General features: G+C 44.8%; 1 protein-coding gene across 2 annotated transcripts in view; it reads left to right on the top strand.

The window, feature by feature from the left end:
- Positions 1-4,634: 4,634 nt before the first annotated feature.
- Positions 4,635-27,256, top strand: part of LOC140185292 (zinc-binding protein A33-like) — a 149,680-nt gene continuing 127,058 nt past the window's right edge. Inside the window, exons 1-6 of one of the 2 annotated variants that reach the window (XM_072238676.1) lie at positions 4,642-5,067; positions 6,776-6,871; positions 7,280-7,513; positions 9,142-9,164; positions 9,252-9,370; positions 21,129-22,133. In XM_072238676.1, the coding sequence (XP_072094777.1) occupies positions 4,657-5,067; positions 6,776-6,871; positions 7,280-7,513; positions 9,142-9,164; positions 9,252-9,370; positions 21,129-21,685 (1,440 nt within the window). In that variant the 5' untranslated portion in view covers positions 4,642-4,656 and the 3' untranslated portion in view covers positions 21,686-22,133. Of the gene's footprint in view, positions 5,068-6,775; positions 6,872-7,279; positions 7,514-9,141; positions 9,165-9,251; positions 9,371-21,128; positions 22,134-27,256 lie in introns of those variants that run through there. The other variant, XM_072238677.1, reaches the window with a different exon arrangement.

The raw sequence follows: 27,256 nt of genomic DNA, 5'->3' as shown, positions 1-27,256 counted from the left end.
AGAGACTTCCGTGGCTGACTCCGTTTGAGTGCAGAAGGCAGGTTCTCTCTCTTAGCTTGCTCCTAATAAAGGTGGAAAAGGTGGAAAGTACTTGTTTCATTACATCGGGTTGATCACTGTAGACAACAGTGATCCCTCTTTCGAGGCACCCCAGTTACTGGAAAGAAACGTGAATCAAACTGAGAAGCCGCAGATTCTCTTGTCTCACTGTTTCAAGCACGCAAACACACACACAGCTGTTTCGAATGGGTGACAATCTCACCAGTGATTTACAAAAGCACAGTGAACTGCCTCAACGACTATCGCCCAGTGCTGCTCACATCTACTGTGATGAAGTGCTTTGAGGGGCTGGTCATGACTAGAATCAACTCCTGGCTGTGCATGGACCTGGACCCACTGCAATTTGCAGATCGCCACAGTCTGTCTACAGCAGATGCAATCTCACTGTCTCTCCACTCAGCCTTAGATCAGCAGGACAATAGCAATACACAAGTCAGGCTGCTGATTACAGCTCAGAGTTCAACACAATCAGACCCTCAATTGTAATCAACAAGCTCCAAACCCTGGGCCTCTGTACCTCCTTCTGCAACTGGATCCTCACCAGGAGACCACAGTCTGTGTGGATCAGAAATAACATCTCCTCCTTGCTGACAATCAACACTGACACACCTCAACGATGCGTGCTCAGCCCACTGCTCTACTCTCTCTACACCACGTCTGTGTGGCCAGGCTCATCTATAAACTTGCCGATGACACAACTATTGTTGGTGGAATTTCAGATGGTGACGAGGAGGAGGACAGGAGTGAGATCGATCAGCAAGTTGAGTGGTGTCACAGCAACAACCTTGCTCTCAACATCATTAAGACAGAGGAATTGATTGTGGATTCAGGAAGGGGAAGTCGAGGGAACACACACCAGTCCTCATCGTGGGATCAGAAGTGAAAAGGGTGAGCAGTTTCCATTTCCTGACTGTCAACATCTCTGAGGAACTATCCTGGGCCCAACATATTGATGCAGTTACAATGAAGGCACAACATCGGCTATATTTCATTCGGAGATTGAGGGGAATCGGTCTGTCACTAAAGACACTTGCAAATGTCTACAGATGTACTGTGGAGAGCATTCTAACTGGTTTTGTCACTGCCTGGTGTGGAGAGGCCACTGCACAGGATCGGAAAATGCTGCAGAAAGTTGTAAACTCAGCCAGCTCCTTCATGGACACTGGACTCCACAGCATCCAGAACACAGTCAAAAGATGATGCCACAAAAAGGTAGCATCCATCATTAAGCCCCCATCACCCAGGACAGGCCGTCTTCTCATTGATAACATCAAGGAGGATGTACAGGACCCTGGAGACACACTCAACATTTCAGGAACAGCATCTTCCCCTCTGCCTTCAGATTTCTGAATGGACAATGAAACCATGAACACTTCCTCAGTATTTTTCATCGTGTTGTGCACTAACATTTAAATTTAATTTTATAAATACTGATTGTTATTTATGGTTTTCATTACTATGTATTGCAATGTACGGCTGTCACAAAACGACAAATTTCACCACATACACCGGTGACATGAAACCTGATTCTGATACACAAACACACACAGCTGGGCTCAGACACACAACACTCCCACATTCCTCCCTTTGTGACTCCCTGCTCGCTTTGTGGCCCCCGGTATGAAGCTCAAACTGTTGCAACACCTGCCCTTTAAATTCTTGTCTGAGGGTGTGTTGTATCCGTTCACTGTTTGAGATCAATATTAAATGAAGAGCATTGAATGGGAAGGAAGGTTTGAATACAAGAATACAGATCTCCTCTGAAGGTATATGTGGTTCTGGTGAGAGTGTACATGGAACACTGTTCACAGGTCTGGTCTCCCTCCCAGAGTCAGCCTGTGGGATGAAGGGAATGAAGAGAATGTTTCCCAGATTGATTTGGGGGGTGAGGTAGCATCCTCAGAGAGATTACACTGACCGGGCCTGTCTCAAAATTAGAGAAATAAAAGGTGGTCTGACTGAGACAGACAGAGTCTCACAGGTTATTGATCGGGTAGAGGCAGGAATGATGTTTCCTCTGGCTGGGGTGAGGAACCATGGGTCACAAAATCTGAGATCAGCTCAGCAGGACTGACATGAGGAGAAATGTCCTCACCCAGAGTGCAGTGAATCTTTGGAATTTGCTCCACAAGGTTTCTAAATTCAAAGAGCAGATTTAGGGGCCCTGCGATGCTGGGAACGTTGCAGGAAAGTGGCGCTGAGGTCAAACGTCAGGCATGTTCTGAGTGAAAGGCAGAACAGGCGCAAGGGGCCGAATGGCCTGCTCTTGTTTCTTATTTTCTAAAGTACGAGTTTACCTTTGTGTCTCGTTCTCCTTTGGCCTTCAGCCAGTCGGATTGCACAGCGGAGCGCTGAGAGCACCGGAGATCCACCGGCAGCCGCTGCGGGGCAGCTCCCGTCTCCCGGCAGCAGGGGTCGGGTCTGGGAGGCAGCTCCGGACAACAGGTCCCGATCCACGGCAGGAACGGCCGGGCACCCTCTGTGTGGCTGAAACATCTCACTGAATCCCAGCCAGTCTCTTCACCTCTGCCATCGGAAGGGTTCAAGGCCCCGGCCGGTGTTGCAGCCTTTACCCGAGGTGCAGCTCCCAATCTCCGGCCTCTCCCCAGTCCGCTCCGAGCGCTCACCGTCCCGCCCACTGACATTCCTCAACCAATGGGAGCAACATTCTCCCAGCGGTACTCGCTGATTGGCTGTGAGTGTGTCTGAGGGCGGGCTGCTGCGGTGAGCTGGAGCTGTCAGTCACAGTTTGTTCTCAGAATCAATGGAAGTTCCCCGAAGCTAAAAGTTAAAAGTAAATTTAATTATCAGAGTACATATAACTCCGAGATTCACTTCCTGCGGACATACTCAGAAAATCTATACAATTATAACTATAACAGGATCAGTGAAAGATCAACCAGAGTGCTGAAGACAACAAACTGCAAATGCAAATATAAATCAATATCAATAAATAACGAGACATGAAATAACCGCAGCGGCTGCTGATGGATCTCTGGAGCTCTCTCCGCTCCCATGTGAAATCCGACAGGCTGAAAGCCAAGGGAGAGCAAGGCGCAAAAATTAACTCGTATTTTAGAAAATAAGAAATAGAAGCAAGCGTGGCTATTCGGCCCTTTGCGACTGTTCTGCCTTTCACTGAGAACATGCCTGACGTTTGACCTCAGCGCCACTTTCGTACAACGTTCCCATCACCGCTGAGCTCCCAAATATGTCTAATCAATTTATAAACATTGTAGAGAAAATTCCAAAGGTTCACTGCACTCTGGATGGGGAAATTTCTCCCCATCTCAGTCCTGCTGAGGTGAGCTCGGATTTTGAGTCTGTGACCCCTGGTTCCACACCCCAGCGGTATGAAACATCAGTCCTGTCACCACCCTGTCGATATCCTGTGAGATTGTATCTGTCTCTTATCCCTCTCATTCTGAGACAGGCCCAATGCGATCTGACTCAGACAAACCACCTCTAATGTCACTAATTTCGGTAGAAGCCCAGTACGATGATTGGTTGCTGGAGCATCCCCATGAACGGCAAGTGAGTGTTGTTCAAGGGCCTGATGGTTGAGGGGTCGGAACTGTTTCCTGAACCTGGTGCTGCGAGACCTGAGGCTCTTGTACCTTCTACCCGATTGCATCAGCGAGAAAAGAGCCTGGTCTGGGTGGTGAGCATCTCTGATGATGGATGCTGCTCTACTCCAACAGCGTTTCATGTAGATGTGCTCAATGGCTGGGAGGGCTTTACCGTGATGTACCGGGCCGTATCCAATACCTTGTGTCGGCTCATCAGGAGAGCGATGAACTACTTTGATCAGCGTGCCAAACCTTACCTGTCTGGCAGCGAGTGGGGCACTCCCAGTCTGATCCTTGCTGCATGCCCGGAGATCACTCCCACAGCGCGCTGCCCCGAGATTACAGCAGTGGAGACGAGACGGTCACTCAGCTCTTTGCGGACTGTGGGCTGGTGAAGATATGTGGAGAAAGATGCAAGGGCCTGTGTCACAGCAGCTGCGTGACAGAAGGCTCACTGATCTTCCGATAAAGGTATTGCACGGTTTACCCTTGTGAATATTTTATGGTGAATTAAGTTTATTTTGCTCAACTTCTGGGCTCTGTCCAGAGTTATGGAAACCAGCCTTCCATTGGAGTTGGGACAGAAATGGGTAAAGTCAGGAATTTTCTTCAGGACTGCACAAAACAAAATAACGTGGAATGTCCAGTCCTGTGCTTTTTTCTGCAAGGTACTTCCAGAGGAAGGGATTTCCAATCGCAGGGGTGAGGCCTTTGGAGATTCAGTGGACGTTTCTGTCGCACTGGGATTTTACGGGATGGGATTGCTCGCCCCATAACCAACCCTCCTCCTTTTGCAGCCGGGCTTGGGCAGTCCATGGCCGAGTTATTTTTTTTCACTTCCGACCTGCGTAATGTGTTTCCGATCCCACACTGGTGTGGAAATCACCACGATTTTTCTCCACTGACACAGGCAGCGACATGATTCCCTGACACTGCAGCGCGTGTAGTGGACAATCGCGGTACTGCAGGGGATTTGCAGTTCCCCGAAAGTGAAAGCTTTCTCAATGAGGAAGTGCTGGCAGTTAACATGGCTTCGAAAGGACCGGCCGAGAGTTTAACCGAGGAGGTAATTTGTCCCATCTGCCTGGATTTCTTCACCGATCCGGTGTCACTGGAGTGTGGACACAACTTCTGTCGCTCTTGTATCACACGGTGTTGGGAAAGGGAGGAGAGAAACTCCTGCCCGGAATGTAGAGAGGTGTTTGCTGACGGCACCCTCAGGGCCAATCGGGCCTTAGCAAATCTGACTAATAAAATTCGAAATCTAAACCTGAATCTGAAAGAGAAGGGAAGTAAACTTCACTGCGAGGAACATGAGGAAGAACTGAAGCTGTTTTGTGAAACGGACAAGACACTGATCTGTCTGATCTGTGCAGCTGCGCAGGAACACAGAGAGCACCGCTTCATGCCGATTAAAGAAGCTGTTAAAATCTACAAGGTAAAACTAATCCGAATTTGATACTCACCCCATCGTCATTATCCACGGCACGAGCCTCCGTAAACAACACATCATTCCCCCACCTTTCGCCATCTCTAATGGGATTCTATCACCAAGCACATCCCACCGCCATGTCACTCCCACAACTCTCCGCTCTCCGTAGAGATAGCTCTCCACGTAACTCCCTTATCCACTCGCTCCGTCCAACTGATCTCCCTCCTGACACCGATACCTGTAAACGGGACAGGTGATACATCTGACTTCTACACCTCCTCCCTCGTCACCATTCAGGGGCCCAAACAGACCGAATTCCTCCCTTTACTTCCATGGCCAATTGTCCTCTCGTGTTAGTTTCCTCCTTCTTCAGCTCTTTGCCTCTTCCACCTGTCCCCTCCCAGCTTCTTACTTCATCACCCTCACCCAGGTTCTCCCTCACGTTGTCTCACCCGTCACCTGTCAGCTGGTTCTCATCCCCAACCTTTTTATTCTGGCTTCTGCCCCATTCCTTCCCAGTCCTAGTGAAGGGTCTCATCCCGAAACACCGACTGTTTCTTTGCCCTGCATACAGTGGCTTGCAAAAGTTTGGGCACTCCTGGTCAAAACTTCTGTTCCTGTGAATAGCTAAGCGAGTAAAAATGAACAGATTTCCAAAAGGCATGAAGTTAAAGATGACACATTTCTTTAATATTTTAAGCAAGAAATGTTTTTATTTCCATCTTTTACAGTTTCAAAATAACAAAAAAGGAAAAGGGCCCGAAGCAAAAGTTTGGGCACCCTGCATGGTCAGTACTTAGTAACACCCCCTTTCGCAAGTATCACAGCTTGTAAACGGTTTCTGTAGCCAGCTGAGTCTTTCATTTCATGTTTGGTTGATTTTTGCACATTCTACCTTGCAAAAGGCTTCAAGTTCTGTGAGATTCTTGGGCCGTCTTGCATGCACTGCACTTTTGAGTTCTATCCACAGATTCTTGATGATATTTTGGTTGGGGGGACTGTGAGGGCCATGGCAAAATCTTCAGCTTGCGCCTCTTGAGGTAGTCCATTGTGGATTTTGAGGTGTGTTTAGGTTCATTATCCTGTTGCAGAAGCCATCCTCTTTTCAGCTTTTTTACAGACGGTGTGACATTTGCTTCCAGAATTTGCTGGTATTTAATTAAATTCATTTTTCCCTCTACCAGTAAATGTTCCCCAGACCACTGGCTGCAACACAAGCCCAAAACATGATCGGTCCACCCCCGTGCTGAACAGTTGGAGAGGGGTTCTTTTCATGAAATCCTGCACCCTCTTTTGCTCCAACATACCTTTGCTCATTGTGGCCAAAAAGTTCTATTTGAAGAGTTCAAAGAACATCCAAACAAGCCTGATGCATTTTGGAAACAAGTCCTGTGGACTGATGAAGTTAAAATAGAACTTCTAGGCCGCAATGTTATTGTTATTTTGAAAACGCAAAATATGGAAATAAAAAAAAACATATTTGCTTAGAACATTAAAGAAATCTGTCATCTTTAACTTTATGCATTTTAGAAATCAGTTCATCTTTTAATCGATTAGCTATTCTCAGTAAAAGAAATTTTGACCGGGGTGCCCAAACTTTTGCATGCCACTGTAGATGCTGAGTTTCTCTGGCATTTTGTGTGCGGTAATCGCGTTTGACCCCGTTTCTTTTGTTCTACCTTTTTTCCTATTTCTTACGCTCTCTGACTTTCAGGATCAGCTAAAATATTCCTTAGACTCTCTCACAAAAAAGAAATCAGACTTCCAGGAAAAGGAGCAGCAACAGAAAGAGAAGATTTCCGGAGTTCGGGTGAGGCTTCCTGAGCGGATTTTCTGATATTACTGTATAGTTTTGCTCCCTTTAATGCAGAATAGCAGAGTATCGCAGCTCTAGTGACTCGGGTTCGATCCTGACCTCTGGTACTGTCCGTGTGGAGTTTGCATGCTCTTCCTGTGACCACGACAGTTTCAGACACATCCCAAGGACATGCTGGATGAATGGTTAATTACAATTAACCCTGTGAAGGTGGGGGAGGTTGTATGTGAATCAGGTGGGAGTTAATAGGTCAATGAGGGAGGTTTCAGGAAAACGTGAGGGAATGGGGTTGACGGGAATGATTCAGAAGCATGAACTTTAATGGACCGAATGGTCACCTTAACGTCATCAGGAAATACAGACAGCAATATAGTAAATTAATCTTCACCTTTCATTCGATAGGAACAGTCACAAAGCGTTCAGACCCACATCACGTCTCAGTTTGCAGAACTGCGCCAGATTATCACTGAGAAAGAGCAGAGCTTACTCAGGGATCTCAGGGAGGAAGAGGAGAGGATTCTAAATCGAATGGAGAAAAATATTCGAGAGATTCAAGAGAATATCGGGTGGATTCAGGAGGAAATCTCAAAGTTAAAGGAACAGATGGATCAAAAAGACAGTGTGATATTTCTCAAGGTGAGGAATTATATTTCAATTTGTTCCTGTCAAAGAGCACGAAATGAACAGTGGTATATTTGAAATGAACACAGCACAGTGGCCAGTTCCAACAAATCAATTGCCGCTGCAGGCAACCTCACACAGATTGTTATACTTGAATGACGCACCCTCCAATCACTCCAATGATGATTTTCCAAAATGTCTAAGATATGTATTCAATCCTCTATTAGCAACGTACAATCTAGAAGCGATGAATCTTAAGCATTATAAATCGTAAGTTAAGCTGCAACGTATCGTTCAACAAAGATATGACATCCGTCCGTCCCCAGCTCAAAACTTTTGAGAACAAAGTTCGAATATGTAACTTATTCGGTTCGCTTTTCCCACGCCCCCACTCACATGACGTGTTACCATAATAAACACGTAACACAGAATACACTGCAGACAGAAAACAGGTGTATTGCTCCTACACACAGCATTTACAAATGGCAGTAAACTGTTTCTCACCAGACAATTGATGAAACTATTCAGGGTTGTTGTTGTCCCAGAACTGGACTTCCACAACTTCTGTACATCCCAGGACAGAATGTAATCTGCTCTGAAAATAACACAGAGTTGCAGACTGTGTCCTTAATTACCTGTTAAATATCCTCTAAATCTCCCATTAACACCCAGTTCCAGTCACAGGCTGTGAGTGCGTCTGGTGCGGTGGGTGTGAGGGTCTCTCTGTCAATCACTGAGAACAAAGAATGTGACCCACACATCAGACTTATCCTCCATACCCAGTTTCCATCAGATTACGGAAACATTCACTGTTTCTTTACTTTCTCGGATAAACTTCATACAGGATAATATCCCATTCTCCATCATAAACAGACCATTCGGTCCATCTTCTCCTATCTGTTTCCCTGCTAAACAAACCTCCTCCCACCTACTCACCACACCCAGCAACAGTGCCCGAACTCCCTGGTCCCTCGTGTTCATCCAGTTTCCCCATGACATTCAATCTCTGCTGTTCCGCTTCAATCACTCCTGTGCCAGTGAGTTCCACATCCTCTTCACTAAATTTCTTATGGGATTTATTAAGATCCATCTGGAATTTCATCTGCTCATAAATAGATATACTTTCTCCACATGCACACAATCAAATCCATCACTGATCTTCAATTGCTCCATCTTATCACCCTGACGTCTTATCCAGATGAAAATGCGCAACCCGTCCTGTCTTTCCTGTAAGTTTCATCCTCTCAGTAATGATCTAATTTTCAGAAACCTTTCCTGTAATTTAACCCCTGGTTCTGCATTGTCTGTGTGTGTGAGTGACTGCAGGAGTGGGAATTTTCAACCCCTGGTTCTGCATTGTTTGTGTGTGTGAGTGACTGCAGGAGTGGGAATTTTCAAACCCTGGTTCTGCATTGTCTGTGTGTGTGAGTGACTGCAGGAGTGGGAATTTTCAAACCCTGGTTCTGTATTGTCTGTGTGTGTGAGTGACTGCAGGAGTGGGAATTTTCAACCCCTGGTTCTGTATTGTCTGTGTGTGTGAGTGACTGCAGGAGTGGGAATTATCAACACCTTGTAATGGTTTGGATGAAATTCAGGATGTCGATAGTCTCTGTCCATTCAGATTTGTGTTTTATTTATTTCAGGAGGAAGCTCATCGGAACAGGAGGTAGGACATGCTCTTTACTGAAACCCTGTATGGATTTGTAAAATAGTTTAGAATAGCAGTTTATCACCATCAGTTTATTATTTACAGGATTAATGATGATGTCCCGGAATTGTCAGTGACAGATGAGGCCCTACCGGTTGAAAAATTTGATCACCTCTATTTGCTGAACACAATGCTGAGAGAAACACTTGATGCCATTAATCGAGGTAAAACTTACAAAGATTCATTTCTTCTTGTTTGTGAGATCACAATTAATTTCAAATTTGAGGCAAAGATTGCTGTAATATTGGGTTGAAGTGGAACTGAAGTCTATTCCACATCAACCCCACCGACTGGGGGGGGGGGGGCGTCACTGTCACATGGTCAGCTGGAGATGTCAGACCCCTGAACACACAAGCACAGGGTCACAATACAACCAATACACGGGACTGGCAGATGAACCACTGTGTCCCGATCCCAGGCACACTGCACTAACACGCCAAGACATGAGTTTGAATCCTACCACAGGAGCTGAGAAATTAATACTGACTTGATGATATTGTAGGGAATAAAAACGGGCATCAGTGTGATCACCGGGCTTGTCAGAAACATACACAAGTCCTTCGTGCGCTGTGAGTGCAGACTCTGATTGACGCAGGTCTTCCCCCTTCTGGATCTGCAACTCTCACTGTTGTTCGAGGGAAAAGAGGGGAGCGGTAGTGATTGGGGACTCAGTCGGGGAACAGACAGGAGAATCTGTGGATGTGAGTAGGACACCCGAATAGTATGTTGCCTCCTAGGTGCCAGAATCAGGGATGCTTCGGGTCGTGTCTGCAGCATTTTAGAGAGTGAGGGAAAACAGCTGGATATGTTGGTATATTTTGGGACAAATGACATTGGAAGTAAAAACAAAGAGGTCCTGAAAATAGAATTTGGAGAGCTTGGTAGAAAGCTCAGAAGCAGTACCTTCAGGTTTATAATTTCTGGACTGCTGCCTGTGCGACGTGCTGGTGAGGGTAGGAGCAGGATAATTTGGCAGATTAAAGCATGCCTGAGAAGCTGGTGCAGGGGGCAGGGCTTCAGGTTTTTGGATCATTGGGATCTTTTCTGGTGGAGGAATGACCTGCTCAAAAGGGATGGGTTGCACCTGGACCCGAGGGAGAACAATATTCTCACAGAGAGGTTTGATAGAGCTGTTGGGGAGGGTTTAAACTAATTTGTTGGGGGGGGGGGGTGGTTAGGAACGAGTGAAGGGGTAGGACTAATGGTAAAAATGCAAAGATAGTGTGCAGTCAGACTGTCAGATGGGGCAGCCAGATACGAGGACAAAACTGCAGCCAGCTGGGTGAGTATCAGTGCATTAGGGATGCAGAATGAAAAAGGATAGGAAATACAGTACACAAAGCGTCATATCTCAATGCATGGAGTGTGAGAAATAGGGTGGATGATCTTGTTGCTCGATTACAGATTGTCAGGTATGGTGTTGTGGCCATCACTGAAGCATGACTGAAGGATGGTTGTAGTTGGGAGATGAATGTCCAAGGTTACACATTGTATCAGTGGTATAGGAAGGTAGGCAGAGGGGGTGACATGGCTCTGCTGGTAAATCAATAGAAAGATGTAACATAGGATTGGAAGATGTTGATTCCTTGTGTGTTGAGTTAAGGAAATTCAGAAGTGAAAATGACACTGATGACAGTCATATACAGGATCCCAACAGTAGCTGGATGTGGACCACAGATTACAACTGGAAATAGAGAAGGCCAATGAAAAGGACAATGTTACGATAGTCATGGGAGATTTCAACAAGCAGGTCAATTGGGAAAATCAAGTTGGTAATGGATCTCAACAGAGTGAATTTGTTGAATGCCATGTGGTGGCTTTTTAGAGCAGTTTGTCGTTGAGCCTACTGGGGGAACAGCTCTGCTGGATTGGGTGTTATGTATTGAACTGGAGGTGATTAGGTAAAAGAACCCTTAGGAGACAGTGCTCACAACATGACTGAGTTCAACTTGTAATTTGATAAGGAAAAAGTAAAGTCTGACATTGTAGTATTCCAGAGGAGTAAAAAGAAATTTCAGTGGACTGAAAGAGGAGTTGGCCAAAGTAAATTGGAGGGAGATGTTGTCCGGAATGACAGCAGAGCAGAAATGATGTCAGATTCTGGGAAAATGAGGAAGGTGAAGGATAGATATATTCCAAAAATAAATAAACACTCAAATGGCAAAATAGTACAATCATGGCTAATAAGGCTGATGCAAATGCAAAAGAGTGGGCATACAACAAAGTGAAAATTAATAGGAAGACAGAGAATTGACATCGGTGGTTGGGAAGTTGTTGGGGTCGATTGTCAAGGATGAGGTTACAGAGTACCTGGAGGCATATGACAAGATAGGCAGAACTCAGCATGGATTCCTTAAAGGAATATCCTGCCTGACAAACCTATTACAAATTTTTGAGGAAATTACCAGTAGGCTAGACAAAGGAGATGCAGTGGATGTTGTATATTTGGATTTTCAGAAGGCCTTTGACAAGGTGCCACACATGAGGCTACTTAACAAGATAAGAGCCCATGGAATTACGGGAAAGTTACATACATGGATAGAGTGTTGGCTGATTGGCAGGAAACAGAGAGTGGGGTTAAGGGATCCTATTGTGGTTGGCTGCCGGTTACCAGTGGTTTTCAACAGGGGTCCGTGTTGGCGCCGCTTCTTTTTACATTGTACATCAACGATTTGGGTTATGGAATCGATGGCTTTGTGGCTAAGTTTGCTGACAATATGAAGATAGGTGGAGGGGCCGGTAGTGCTGAAGAAACGGAGAGTCTGCAGAGATACTTGGATAGATTGGAAGAATGAGCAGAGAAGTGGCAAATGAAGTATAATGTTGGAAGGTGTATGGTTATGCACTTTGGCAGAAAAAATAAACAGACAGACTATTATATAAAAGGGGAAAGAATTCAAAGTTCTGAGATGCAACAGGACTTGGGAGTCCTCGTACAGGATATCCTTAAGGTTAACCTCCAGGTTGAGTCGGTAGTGAAGAAGGCGAATGCAATGTTGGCATTCATTTCTAGAGGAATAGAGTATAGGAGCTGGGATGTGATGTTGAGGCTGTATAAGGCGCTGGTGAAACCTCACGGAGTACTGTGGGCAATTTTGGTCTCCTTATTTAAGAAAGGATGTGCTGACGTTGGAGAGGGTACAGAGAAGATTCACTAGAATGATTCCAGGAATGAGAGGGTTAACATATGAGGAACGTTTGTCCGCTCTTGGACTGTATTCCTTGGCGTTTAGAAGAATGAGGGGAGACCTCATAGAAACTTTTCGAATGTTTAAAGGCATGGACAGAGTGGTTGTGGCAAAGTTGTTTCCCATGATGGGGGAGTCTAGTACGAGAGGGCATGATATAAGGATTGAAGGGCGCCCATTCAGAACAGAAATGCGAAGGAATTTTTTTAGTCAGAGGGTGGTGAATCTATGGAATTTGTTGCCACGGGCGGCAGTGGAGGCCAAGTCATTGGGTGTATTTAAGGCAGAGATTGATAGGTACCTGAGTAGCCAGGGCATCAAAGGTTATGGTGAGAAGGCGGGGGAGTGGAACTAAATGGGAGAATGGATCAGCTCATGATAAAATGGCGGAACAGACTCGATGGGCCAAATGGCCGACTTCTGCTCCTTTGTCTTATGATCTTATAATTGGGAGGCTTTTAAATACCTACAGAGAGGAACTGAAAAGATGATTGGGAGGGGAAAAATGAAATATGGAATTGAATTGAATTGAATTGACTTTATTACTTACATCCTTTCTATAAACAAGCAGTAAAAATCTTCCGTCTAAATGTGCAGTTTATAGTAATTTATGATAAATAATATGTATAACATTCTAGTCAATATAACATAGAAATACAGTTGTCTCAGCACGAGTTAATCAGTCTGCTAGCCCGGTGGAAGAAGCTGTCCCTGGAGCCTGTTGGTTCTGGCTTTTATGCTGTGGTACCAGTTCCTGTATGGTAGCAACTGGCTCAGTTTGTTGTTGGGGTGACTTGGGTCTCCAATGATCCTTCAGGCCCTTTTTACACACCTGTCTTTATAAAACAAGTAAGCAACCAATATCAACCAACACACATCAAAGTTGCTGGCGAACGCAGCAGGTCAAACAAACGAACAATATCAAATTGATTTTAAAGTATTGTAAAAAAATAAAATAGAGATGAGAGTGGATGTAGGACCACTAGAAAATGAGGCTGGATATATAATAACAGGGGACAAAGAGATGACAGATGAACTAAATGAGTATTTTGCATCAGTCTTCACTGTGCAAGACAGTAGCACTGTGCCAGATGTTGAAGAGTGCGAGGGAAGAGAAGTGAGTGCAGTTACTGTTACAAGGGAGAAGGTGCTCAAAAAGGACATAAGTCACTCAGACCAGATGAACTGCACCCTAGTGTTCTGAAAGAGGTAACGGTAGACATTGTGCAGGCATTTGAAATGATCTTTCAAAAATCATTGGACTCTGATATGGTGCTAGAGGACTGGAAAACTGCAAATATCACTCAACTCTTAGTCATGAGGAAGGCAGCAGAAATGAAGTTATAGACCAGTTAGCCTCACCTCTGTGGGTGGGAAGACATTAGTGTCAATTGTTAAGTATGAGGTAATGGAATACTTGGTGATACTGGACAAGATAGGACACGTTGGCATATAATAAGATTGGTGGAGGGGCCGGTAGTGTTGAGGAAACAGGTAGGCTGTGGAAGGACTTGGATGAGGAGACTGGGCAAGAAAGTGGCAAACGATACACAATGCTGGGAAATTCATGGTCATGCATTGTGGTAGGAGATATAATATGCAGATTATTTAAAATGGGGGGACAATTCAAAAATCTGAGATGCAGATGGATGTGGGGGTCCTTCTGCAGAGCACCCTGAAGGTTAACTTGCAGGTAGAGTCAGTTGTGAGGAAGGTAAATGCAATGTTAGAATTCAGTTCAAGGAGTCTAGTATACAGGAGCAGAGATGTGATGCTGAGGGTTTATAAGGCAATGGTGAGGCATTACCTTGAGTATTGTGAACAGTTTTGGGCTCCTCATCTGAGAAAGGATGTGCTGGCATCGTAGAGGGTCCAGAGGAGGTTCACAAGGATGATTCCGGGAATGAAAGGGTTATCAGACTTGAAACGTTTGATAGCTCTGTGCCTGTACTCACTGGAATTTAGAAAGATGAGGGGGGATCTCACTGAAACTTTTTGAATGTTGAAAGGCCAAGACAGAGTAGATGTGGGAAGGACGTTTCCCATAGTGGGGAAGTCTGGGACAAGAGGGCACAGCCTCAGGATACAGGGGTGTCTTATTTAAAAACAGAGACGCAGAAAAATTTCTTTAGCCAGAGGGTGGTGAATTTGCAGAACTTGTTACCACAGGCAGCCGTGGAGGCCAGGTCGTTGGGCATATTTAAGGCCGAGCTTGACAGGTTCTAGATTGCACACAGTATCAGAGGTTGTGGCGAGAAGGCCGGGGAGTGGGGCTGAGGAGGAGAAGAAAAGGATCAGCTGTGATTGAATGGTGGAGCAGTCACAGTGGGCCAAATGGCCAAATTCTGCTCCTATATCTTACGAGCTTATGGTTATCAGACCACAACATTGAAGCATTGTGAGAATGAGCCCAGACAACGCAACCAGCATTGACATCATTCAGGATTTCATCTCAGGAGAAGCACACACAGCATAACCAGACTGGCAAAACAGCCCGACACACACATACACAGGAAGGATTGGCAGATTGTAGTCAGAGACGCAGCAATGTACGTTGATATTTCCTTCAATAATCTAGAAACTATTTTCTTCAGACACGGTAATTTATTTATTTAAACAACTCACACATGTCACACATTGGCAGCACACACCAGACATGTGATGACACGCTGTGCCATACAAATATTTCAATGTGCACACTCTCCTTCAATATGTACACACAAACACACTGATATTTACCACAAACAACACACACACACACATAATATCTGAGTGTGACACATGGTCAAAGAAATAGGCCCACGTTCCGACTTAGGAATGAAATCTGCCGTCCTTACCCAGTCTGTTCTGTGCAGAGAGCTGCCCTCTGACGTGAGGTCACATCAACAGTTCACAGACAGACTCCGGGGTGAGATTCCTCAGGAGGATGATCTGGGAGGGTTTGACGGATATTGAACCCACGACCCACTTCATCCATCTGCAGACTGAGATGTCTTCCTGAGCATGTCCCATTTGTGTGTGTTTGTCCCAGATCCCTCTAATCACTTCCTATCTATGTACCTGTGTAACTTCATCTCAAAATATTTTAATTTTACCTGTTTCTACAGCATCTGACAGCAAATTCCATCTGCCCACCTCCCTCAGATCCCTCATGAAAATTTTCCCTCTCACTTTCAATCTGAGCCCTCTGGTTCTGTACTCCCGTTTCTCAGAAAAAAGACTCACTTTATCTCAGCCCGTTGTGAATGTATTTACCTCGATAAGGGGTCAACAATCAACGTCCTACACTACAGCTAAATAGCCCAAACTTATCCACTCTCTACTTTTAATCCAAGCCCCCCAGTCCTGGTAACATCCTCCTGAACCTTCCTGTCCAGTGTAATGACATCCTACACGGGTTGACTCTGTGGTTAAGAAAGCGTACGGTGCACTGGCCTTCATCAATCGTGGGATTGAGTTTAAGAGCCGAGAGGTAATGTTGCACGTATATAAGACCCTGGTCAGCCCACTTGGAGTACTGTGTTCAATTCTGGTCAACTCACTACAACTACAGGAAGGACGTGGAAACCAATAGAAAGAGTGCAGAGGAGATTTACACGGATGTTGCCTGTTTTTGCTGGGGGGCGGGGCCGGTATGCCTTATGAGAATAGGTTGAGTGAACTCGGCCTTTTCTCCTTGGAACGACGGAGGATGAGAGGTGACCTGATAGAGGTGTACAAAATGATGAGAGGCATTGATCGTGTGGACAGTCAGAGGCTTTTTCCCAGGGTTGAAATGGCTAGCATGAGAGGGCATAGTTTGAAGGTGCTTGGAAGGAGATACAGAGATGTCGGAGGTATGTTTTTTTATGCAGAGAATGGTGAGTGCGTGGAACGGGCTGCTGGTGGTGGTGCTGCAGCCGGAAACGACAGGGTCTTTTAAGAAACTCATGAATGGCTACATGGAGCTTATAAAAATAGAGGATCATGGGTAAGGCCTAGGTAGTTCTAAGGTAGGGACATGTTCGACACAGCTTTGTGGGCCGAAGGGCCTGTATTGTGTTCTATGTTTTCTGTGTTTCTATGTTTCACTATATTCGAGGAAGTGGACATGCAGACAATACCTGAACTGTGGTCTATCATCGATATCATAGATCTTGCTTAAGCTCATGTGGACAGTATCGAATAGGCTGATGAATACAGGACTGAAGGTGTTATATTTGAATGCTCCAGTAAACGGAATAAGGTAGATGATGTTGTAGCACAGGTAGAGATTGGCAGGTATAACGTTGTTGGCGTCACTGAGTTGTGGCTGAAAAGAGATGCTGGTTGAAGCCCAACGTCCAAGGATACACCTTGTATTCAAAGGACAGGCAGGTAGGCAGAGGGGATGGGGAGGCTCTGTTGTAAAAAATGAAATGAAATCCTTAGAGGGAGGTGACATAGGATTGGAAGATGTTGAGTCATTGTGGGTAGAGTTAAGAAACTGCAAGGGTAAAAAGACCCTGATGGTAATTATATACAGCCCTCTAAATAGTAGCCAGGATCGAAATGGGATACAAATTACACTAGGAAATGAAAAAAAAAATGCAATGTGACAGTCGGAATAGAAACATAGAAACATAGAAAATAGGTGCAGGAGTAGGCCATTCGGCCCTTCGAGCCTGCACCGCCATTTATTATGATCATGGCTGATCATCCAACTCAGAACCCCGCCCCAGCCTTCCCTCCATACCCCCTGACCCCCCGCAGCCACAAGGGCCATATCTAACTCCCTCTTAAATATAGCCAATGAACTGGCCTCAACTGTTTCCTGTGGCAGAGAATTCCACAGATTCACCACTCTCTGTGTGAAGAAGTTTTTCCTAATCTCGGTCCTAAAAGGCTTCCCCTCTATCCTCAAACTGTGACCCCTCGTTCTGGACTTCCCCAACATCGGGAACAATCTTCCTGCATCTAGCCTGTCCAATCCCTTTAGGATCTTATACGTTTCAATCAGATCCCCCCTCAATCTTCTAAATTCCAACGAGTACAAGCCCAGTTCATCCAGTCTTTCTTCATGTGAAAGTCCTGCCATCCCAGGAATCAATCTGGTGAACCTTCTCTGTACTCCCTCTACGGCAAGGATGTCTTTCCTCAGATTAGGGGACCAAAACTGCACACAATACTCCAGGTGTGGTCTCACCAAGGCCTTGTACAACTGCAGTAGTACCTCCCTGCTCCTGTACTCGAATCCTCTTGCTATGAATGCCAGCATACCATTTGCCTTTTTCACCGCCTGCTGTACCTGCATGCCCACTTTCAAAGACTGGTGTATAATGACACCCAGGTCTCGTTGCACCTCCCCTTTTCCTAATCGGCCACCATTCAGATAATAATCTGTTTTCCTATTTTTGCCACCAAAGTGGATAACTTCACATTTATCCACATTAAATTGCATCTGCCATGAATTTGCCCACTCACCCAACCTATCCAAGTCACCCTGCATCCTCTTAGACTCCTCCTCACAGCTAACACTGCCACCCAGCTTCGTGTCATCCGCAAACTTGGAGATGCTGCATTTAATTCCCTCATCCAAGTCATTAATATATATTGTAAACAACTGGGGTCCCAGCACTGAGCCTTGCGGTACCCCACTAGTCACCGCCTGCCATTCTGAAAAGGTCCCGTTTATTCCCACTCATTGCTTCCTGTCTGCTAACCACTCTCCACCCACACCAATACCTTACCCCCAATACCGTGTGCTTTAAGTTTGCACACTAATCTCCTGTGTGGGACCTTGTCAAAAGCCTTCTGAAAATCCAAATATACCACATCCACTGGTTCTCCCCTATCCACTCTACTAGTTACATCCTCAAAAAATTCTATGAGATTCGTCAGACATGATTTTCCTTTCACAAATCCATGCTGACTTTGTCCGATCATTTCACCGCTTTCCAAATGTGCTGTTATCACATCCTTGATAACTGACTCCAGCAGTTTCCCCACCACCGACGTTAGGCTAACCTATATCTATAAAAGCTTTTACAGTCCGTTTTTATGTTCCCTGCCAGTTTTCTCTCATAATCTTTTTTCCCCTTCCTAATTAAGCCCTTTGTCCTCCTCTGCTGAACTCTGAATTTCTCCCAGTACTCAGGTGAGCCACTTTCTCTGGCTAATTTGTATGCTTCTTCTTTGGAATTGATACTATCCCTAATCTCTCTTGTCAGCCACGGGTGCACTACCTTCCTTGATTTATTCTTTTGCCAAACCGGGATGAACAATTGTTGTAGTTCATCCATGCAACCTTTAAATGCTTGCCATTGCATATCCACCGTCAATCCTTTAAGTGTCATTTGCCAGTCTATCTTAGCTAATTCACGTCTCATACCTTCAAAGTTACCCCTCTTTAAGTTCAGAACCTTTGTTTCTGAATTAACTATGTCACTCTCCATCTTAATGAAGAATTCCACCATATTATGGTCACTCTTACCCAAGGGGCCTCTCACGACAAGATTGCTAATTAACCCTTCCTCATTGCTCAATACCCAGTCCAGAATAGCCTGCTCTCTAGTTGGTTCCTCGACATGTTGGTTCAAAAAACCATCCCGCATACATTCTAAGAAATCCTCTTCCTCAGCACCTTTACCAATTTGGTTCACCCAATCTACATGTAGAATGGGGGATTTCAGCAAGGAGGTAGATTGGGAAAATCAGGTTGGTGCTGCATCCCAAGAGAGGGAATTTGTAGAAAGTCCCCAAGATGGCTTCTTTGAACTGCTTGTGGTTGAGCCCAGTGGGAGAAAGGCAATTCTAGAGTGGGATTTGTATAGTGAACCAGATATGATTTGGGAGACTAAGGGAAAAGAATCTTCAGGAAGCAGTGATCATAAAATGATAGAATTCACCCTGGAGTTTGAGAGGGAGATAAAGTCAGAAGTATCGGTATTAGAGTGGAGTAAAGTTAGTTACAGAGGCATGAGGGAAGAGCTGATCAAAGTAGATTGGGAGGGGACACCAGCAGGGATGATTGCAGAACAACAAAGACTGGAATTTCCGGGGGCAATTTGGATAGATAAATCCCAAAGACGGAGGAGTATTATCCACGGAGGATGAGGTAACTTTGTTTAACAAGGGAAGTCAAAGACAGCATAAAAGTGAAAGAGAGGGCATACAATAGAGCAAAAATTAGCAGGATGTTGAAGTATTGAGGAGATTTTGATAATCAACAGAAAGCAATTACAAAGCCCGAAGGAGAGAAAATGAGATATGAGGGAAAGCGTGCCTACAATACTCAAGAGGACACAAAACTCTAAACAGTAAAAGAGAGGCAAGAGTGGATATTGGACCCCAAGAAAGTGACACTGGAGAAGAGACATGTGACAAAAGACATTGTCGAAGTACTTATTTAATATTTTGTGCCAATCCTCACTGTGGAAGGTACCAGCTGTATGTCAGAAATGTGAGAGTGTCTGGGGACAGAATTGAGTGTTGCTGATGTTACTGAGGAGAAAGTGCGTGGGAAGATTGACGGTCTGAAGGCACCTGGACCAGATGGACTACACCCCAGTGTTCGGAAAGAGTTAGCTGAAGAGAATATGGGAGCATTAGTAATGAGAGTGGGGTTTGGGGGTTCTTAATCCATTCAGTTCACAGAGCCATTGCCGTACAGCATAGAAATGTGCCCTTCGACCCATCACATCTCTGCTGACCTATTTACCCATCTACATTCATCCCATTGGCCAGCATTAGGTCAGTCTCCTTCTGTGCCTTGCCTATTGAAGTGTCTGTCCAAGTGTCTCTTAAACACAGAGGACTGGAGGCCTGTGACCTGCAGAGGTCGGTGCTGGGGCCGGGGTTGTTTGTCATTCCTATTAATGATTTGGATGATAATGTCGGTGACATATTTAGTAGGTTTGTTAATGACACTAAAATTCATGGTACAGTGGACAGGGAAGAGGGTTATCTCTGTTTACACTGGGCCCTTGATCAACTGTAGAGATGGGTACAGGGAGAATGTTTTAAAATACATCGTGGCAGGGACGTGGATAAGAAAAGGTGAAAGGAATAATGGGCAAATGGGACTAGCTCACTAGAGCAAGTTGGTCAGCACAAACGAGTTGGGCCGATGGGCCTCCGTGACCTCCAGTTTACATCTATTCACTCACCCCTTTCCCATCTTAATCCACTCCTTTCCTGCACTCGTTTCTGCTGTCTATTTATTTCTGTTCTTGAGGGAAGATGTCGACCTGAACCGTAGACTGTCCATCTCTCTCCACACACGCTGCCTGACCCGCTCGGTTCCTGCAGCATTTTGTGTCTGTTTGATCGGGAAATCTCTGCTCTCCGTCCAGCAGAAAGTCCTTGGGGAGACATTAGTTGTCCACCCGGTTTCGTTCGGTCAAACCACGGGAAAGGTTCGTGTCGGCCACCCGACCGCGCCTGAGGCCTAGCGGCCTTTCCCCGATCCCCGGGGTCGCGCTGCCCGAGTCTCCCCCTGATCCCCGGGGCCGCGCTGCCCGAGTCTCCCCCGGTCCCCGGGGTCGCGCTGTCCGAGTCTGCCCCCGATCCCCGGGGCCGCGCTGCCCGAGTCTCCCCCCGATCCCCGGGACCGCGCTGCCCGAGTCTCCCCCCGATCCCCGGGGTCGCGCTGCCCGAGTCTCCCCCCGATCCCCGGGGCCACGCTGCCCGAGTCTCCCCCGGATCCCCGGGGCCGCGCTGTCCGAGTCTCCCCCCGATCCCCGGGCACTCTCTAATTCTCTGCTTCTCCCCACAGTCTCTGTCACCCTGGATGTGGAAACGGCGAGTCCGTGTCTCGAGGTGTCTGAGGATCGGAAGAGTGTGAGATTCACCGGGACCTGGAGGGATCTCCCTGACACCGGGAAGAGATTCACAAGCAGGGCTTGTGTGCTGGGATCGGAGGGATTCACATCGGGGAGACATTACTGGGAGGTGGAGGTGACGGGGAATCGGGACTGGTGTCTGGGAGTCGCCGCAGAGTCTGTGGAGAGGGAGGGATGGGTCAGACTGAGTCCAGAGACCGGATTCTGGGTCATCGGGCGGGTGTATGACGTGTTACATCGGGATTGTGACGAGTTCGATGACGAGTTCCTCTCCCCCGAGTCCCGTCTCCCTGCCGATCCCATCCCCGGGAGGGTGGGAGTTTATCTCAGTTACCAGTCCGGGACAGTTTCATTTTACAACGCGGAGACCAAGTCCCATCTCCACACCTTCACTGGGAATAAATTCACGGGGAAACTTTATCCTTTCTTCGCGACCTGGGATGAAAACCAGTGGCTGAGAATCTGCTTCGGTTCCGCTCCGGGTCTGTAAACGGATCGGGTTCCGGGACCGGCGTCAGGAGTAAAGTCACTGTAAATATAAATGTGCGGAGAGTGAAATAAACACGAGATGAGAATTATCGATCCGTCAATTTTAACTCGTTCACCGCATCCGACAACGGAACAGAAACACCGCGGATTCAGCAGCAGCTGCGGGGCGGCGGGTCCTGAGCTCCCCCGGGTCCTAAAGTCCACCCGCACCTGGACAGGTTAAATAGGACAAGTGGGGCGGTGCTGACAGGAAAAGACAGTGAAAACTGATGCAAAGTGTTTATTAAGTTCATCTGCCATTTTTTTATCCCCATCACTACCTCACCAGCATCATTTTCCAGTTGTCCAATATCAACTCTCATCTCCCTTTCACTCTTCATGTAACTGAAAATGAACTTTTAGTATACTGCTTTATATTATTGGCTAGTTTGCCTCATATTTCATCTTTACCATTCTTATGGCTTTTTTCGTTGCCTTTTGTTGGATTTTATGGGCATTTCAATAATCCAACATCCTGCTCACCTTTTCTACCTTATACAGAACATAGCATAGTACACCACAGTACAGGCCCTTCAGCCCACAATGTTGTGCTGACCCTCAAACCCTGCATCCCATATAAACCGCCACCTTAAATACCTCCATATACCTGTCTAGTCGTCTCTTAAACTCCACGAGTGTATCTGCTACCACCACTGACTCAGGCAGTGCATTCCACGCACCAACCACTCTCCGAGTAAAAAATCTTCCTCTAATATCCCCCTTGAACTTCCCATCCCTTACCTTAAAGCCATGTCCTCTTGTATTGAGCAGTGGTGCCCTGGGGAAGAGGCACTGGCTATCCACTCTATCAATTCCCCTTATTACCTTGTACACCTCTATCATGTCTCCTCTCATCCTCCTTCTCTCCAAAGAGTAAAGCCCTAGTTCCCTTAATCTCTGATCATAATGCATACTTTCTAAACCAGGCAGCATCCTGGTAAATCTCCTCTATACCCTTTCCAATGCTTCCACATCCGTCCTATAGTGAGGCGACCAGAACTGGACACAGTACTCCAAGTGTGGCCTAACCAGAGTTTTATAGAGCTGCATCATTACATCGCGACTTTTAAACTCTATCCCTCGTCTTATGAAAGCTAACACCCCATAAGCTTTCCTAACTACCCTATCCACCTGTGAGGCAACTTTCAGTGACCTGTGGACATGTACCCCCAAATCCCTCTGCGCCTCCACACTACCCAGTATCCTGCCATTATATGCCATTTCCTTTGGTAATACATAGTCCTGAACTTCCCTTGTCAGCCACCAATTCCTACCCCTGCCATTTGAGAGATTCTTCTGTCGGACATGTCTCTCCTGCGCCTTGTAAACTATTCCCAGATACGTCCGCCACCTCTGTTCAACCATCATCCCCACAGTATCCTTCTCCAATTCACCTGGGCAAATTCCTCTCTCATGCCTCCGTAATTCCCTTCATTACATTGCCAGACCGATACATGTGACTTAGGCTTCTCCCTCTCAAATTGCAGAACGAATTCAATTATATTATAATCACTGCCTCCGAACGGTTCCTTTACTTTCAGCTCCCAAATAAGATCAGGGTTATTACACAACACCCAATCCAAGATGGCCTTTGTCACAAGTAGGCCCAAACACAATCTGCTTTAAAAATCCATCTCGTAGGCATTCAACAAATGCCCTATCGTGATCGAACAACAACCTGATTTTCCCAATCCTTTGCATATTGATGTCCCCGATATAATTGTGACATTACCGTTATTATAGGCCTTTGCCGGTTCAATACTGTGAATTAATTTAAAGTCAGTCCCTGAACTTAATAAAGTTTTTATCTGAAAACCACCAACCCCACCAAAAGATTGTACTGAAGACTGCATTTGATTTTTTTCAGCCATATCTGCTTCACACTGAAATAGTATGTGTTTACCAGTTTCATAATGATAAAATGTACACGACACAGAATGATGTTTTCCAATTAGATACAAGGCATAATTAAGCACAGACTGGGCAATTCTAAGTCATGTCAATATAATTTCTTCCGTTCTTGTTTTTAGCCCTTCTTCTATAAACCCAGCTGGTTTATGTATTCTGTAAAGGTGCCTGTCCTTTATCCTACAAGTCTTGCCATAAGTCCCTAACTCTTAACACTACCAACCCCTAAGCTAAGATTTGCTAAGTGGAAAGTCTATATCCACAGTTGAATTTTTAACAGGTTGTGTTGCTAAACAGTCAACCCCATCATTTCCCTCACCAGTGCGATGTGCAGGGCCCATAAGGTGCAGAAATATAAACCAAATTTGTACATGAAATACTGCTTGACGAGGTCCCAACAGTCAATCTGACCTACTGCTAGAATGACCTGTTTTAAGGCTCATCAAACCCTTTTCTTGCTTTTTAAATCTTTTTTATTAATTATTATTGAAAATCAACAACAGAGAAAAATACATCAAAATAATCAAGATAACATATCCATATGTAGAGTAAAAGTTAAATTATCAACCAGGCTAAACAGAAAAGCAATAATAATCAAAAAACAAAGTATTAAATCTTTTTTTATGGAAAAAAAGGAAAGAAGGAATAAAAAGGAACCCCTACTAACTAAAACAGAGAAAACCCCTAATAACTAAAATAAAGGGAAAAAACCCATTTGGAGCACAACCCCGGAGCTTTGCGCCATACAAGCCTCCATTAAAAAAAAGTCATCAAACTGCCAACCAAATTCATATAACCAAGCATCAGAAAAGGACCATCTTAATTAACTCAAGTCAAATGATAATAACGGGCAAAAGAGTCACACCTTTTCTCAAAGTCAAATTTAGGATCAATAGTTCCACTGCTAATTTTTTCCAAAATAACACATAAAATCACCTGAAAGAACCATTGTATCAAAGTGGGAGCAGAGGCATCATTCCATTTTAATAAAATAGCCCTTCTAGCCAGTAATGTGACAAATGCAATTACATACTGGTCAGATGTAGAAATACCGTGAATATGTTGACGAATTATACCAAGCAAAACTGTCAATTTATTAGGTTGTAAATTGATTCTTAAAGCTTTAGAGATTATAGAAAAAATGGATTTCCAAAATTGTTTCAATACAGAACACGACCAAAACATATGTGTCAATATAGCTATCTCAGTTTTGCATCTATCACACTGATTATTTACATTAGGAAAAATTTTAGACAATCTCTCCTTCGTCAAATAATAACGATGTACAGTTTTAAATTGAATTAGATAATGACTGGCACAAAATTCACAACCAATCCTCTGATATCAAGGTCATATTAAGCTCTCTTTCGCAATCTTGCTCGATGTTAAGGAAAGGAGAATTGTCCTGTTGTAATAGTAAATTATAAATTTTCCCAATAAAGCCTTTCACTGAAGGGTTCATTTTTAAAATAAGGTCAGAATCTCGTATATTTGGAAAATTTCTTAAATATTCTTGTAAAAAATGTCTGACCTGAAAATATTGCAAAAACCATCAAACCCGAAAAGGATTCTGAACAAATTACAAGTTTGTAAGGACCAATTTCCTCCTCCCACTGTAATGATGACAAAGAATTCTGCTTCATATACCCATAAATGGCTGGTAAGTGATTTCTTTATCATTGCCTGCAACTCAGACACACAGAAAAAAGAAAACAGTCACACTAACATTCCCAGTTAAATTATGTTTCAATCCATCTGTAAAAATGGTTACTGTATGATAGTAACTGTCATTAATAAACTCATGAACAACAGACTCTCAGGCAGAACAGAATCCACTTGTGTAACCTAAAATTAACTACAGTCATTGAAAAAAAAAACACAAAATGGGGTTAAGGAGAAAGCTACAGTGGGACATATTGTATCATCCAATAGTCATAGTCATACTTTATTGATCCCGGGGTAAATTGGTTTTCGTTACAGTTGCACCATAAATAATAAATAGTAATAAAACCATAAATAGTTAAATAGTAATATGTAAATTATGCCAGTAAATTATGAAGTAAGTCCAGGACCAGCCTATTGGCTCAGGGTGTCTGACCCTCCAGGGGAGGAGTTGTAAAGTTTGATGGCCACAGACAGGAATGACTTCCTATGACGCTCTGTGTTGCATCTCGGTGGAATGAGTCTCTGACTGAATGTACTCCTGTGCCCACCCAGTACGTTATGTAGTGGATGGGAGACATTGTCCAAGATGGCATGCAACTTGGACAGCATCCTCTTTACAGCCACCACCATGAGAGAGTCCAGTTCCATCCCCACAACATCACTGGCCTTACGAATGAGTTTGTTGATTCTGTTGGTGTCTACTACCCTCAGCCTGCTACGCCAGCACACAACAGCAAACATGATCGCACTGGCCACCACAGACTCGTAGAACATCCTCAGCATCGTCCGGCAGATGTTAAAGGACCTCAGTCTCCTCAGGAAATAGAGACGGCTCTGACCCTTCTTGTAGACAGCCTCAGTGTTCTTTGACCAGTCCAGTTTATTGTCAATTCGTATCCCCAGGTATTTGTAATCCTCCACCATGTCCACACTGACCCCCTGTATGGAAACAGGGGTCACCGGTATCTTAGCTCTCCTTAGGTCTACTACCAGCTCCTTCGTCTTTTTCACATTAAGTGGCAGATAATTCTGCTCACACCATGCGACAAAGTTTCCTACCGTAGCCCTGTACTCAAGATTACACCTGAGTAAAGTACACCCAACAATACACCCATGTTCCCAGTGTGATATGAAACCAGCCATCTAAAACTGAAAACCAAATGTCCTCTAGCACAGGATGATAATTTCTTTGCACTGTCAAATTAATCCAATTTGTTAACATCAACTTCAATCTCTGTCACTGGAGGGGCAATTGTCCCATTTCAACCAGTAAAGCCGAAACAAGGGACGACTTTACTGCACCACAGCAAAATCTTAAAGCCTGTGCTCGTATCACACCCAAGTATTTTAAAGTTGAATATGAAACTGATCCATAAGCCACACAGCCAGAATCAAGAACAGATTGAATTACACAAATATAAATGGTCAACAAAGATTTAAATGTTGCACTCCAAGAACACCCACACAGATGCCTGAGGATAGTTAATGCTCCTTTACAGTTATCAATTATTTTACTGATATGGTGCTTCCATGTCAGCTTATTATCCATCCACATGTCTGGAAATCTCACCACTGACATATTTTCAGGAGTTTGACCATATAATTTCAAATCAAATGCAGGTCTATCAATCCTGTTTGTAAAACACATAGCGTGTTTTAGTGACTGAAGACTTAAAATCTTCATCTATTTGCCCACCGTTTGACCTATTAATTGTAAATTTCATCCTATTTGCAGTAAAATTGAAATGCTACCTCTAATTTATAAAGCTATATCATCTGTATAAAGTGATTAACCCAGCGTACCCATCTTAGAGAAAATGCCATTAATTATAATATTAAATAATGAAGGGCTAAAATACTGCTTTATGGGGTCACATTTTCCATCTCATAGAAACACAAACATAACATGCCCACCCGTACCCGCACAGTCCGTCCAAATAAAAAACTCAGATAAATTATG

This window comes from Mobula birostris, chromosome 20, assembly GCF_030028105.1.
Source record: "Mobula birostris isolate sMobBir1 chromosome 20, sMobBir1.hap1, whole genome shotgun sequence".
Taxonomy (NCBI): Eukaryota; Metazoa; Chordata; class Chondrichthyes; order Myliobatiformes; family Myliobatidae; genus Mobula; species Mobula birostris.
Note: the sequence above shows the minus strand (reverse complement) of the source record. Positions and strands in the feature narration are given on the sequence as shown.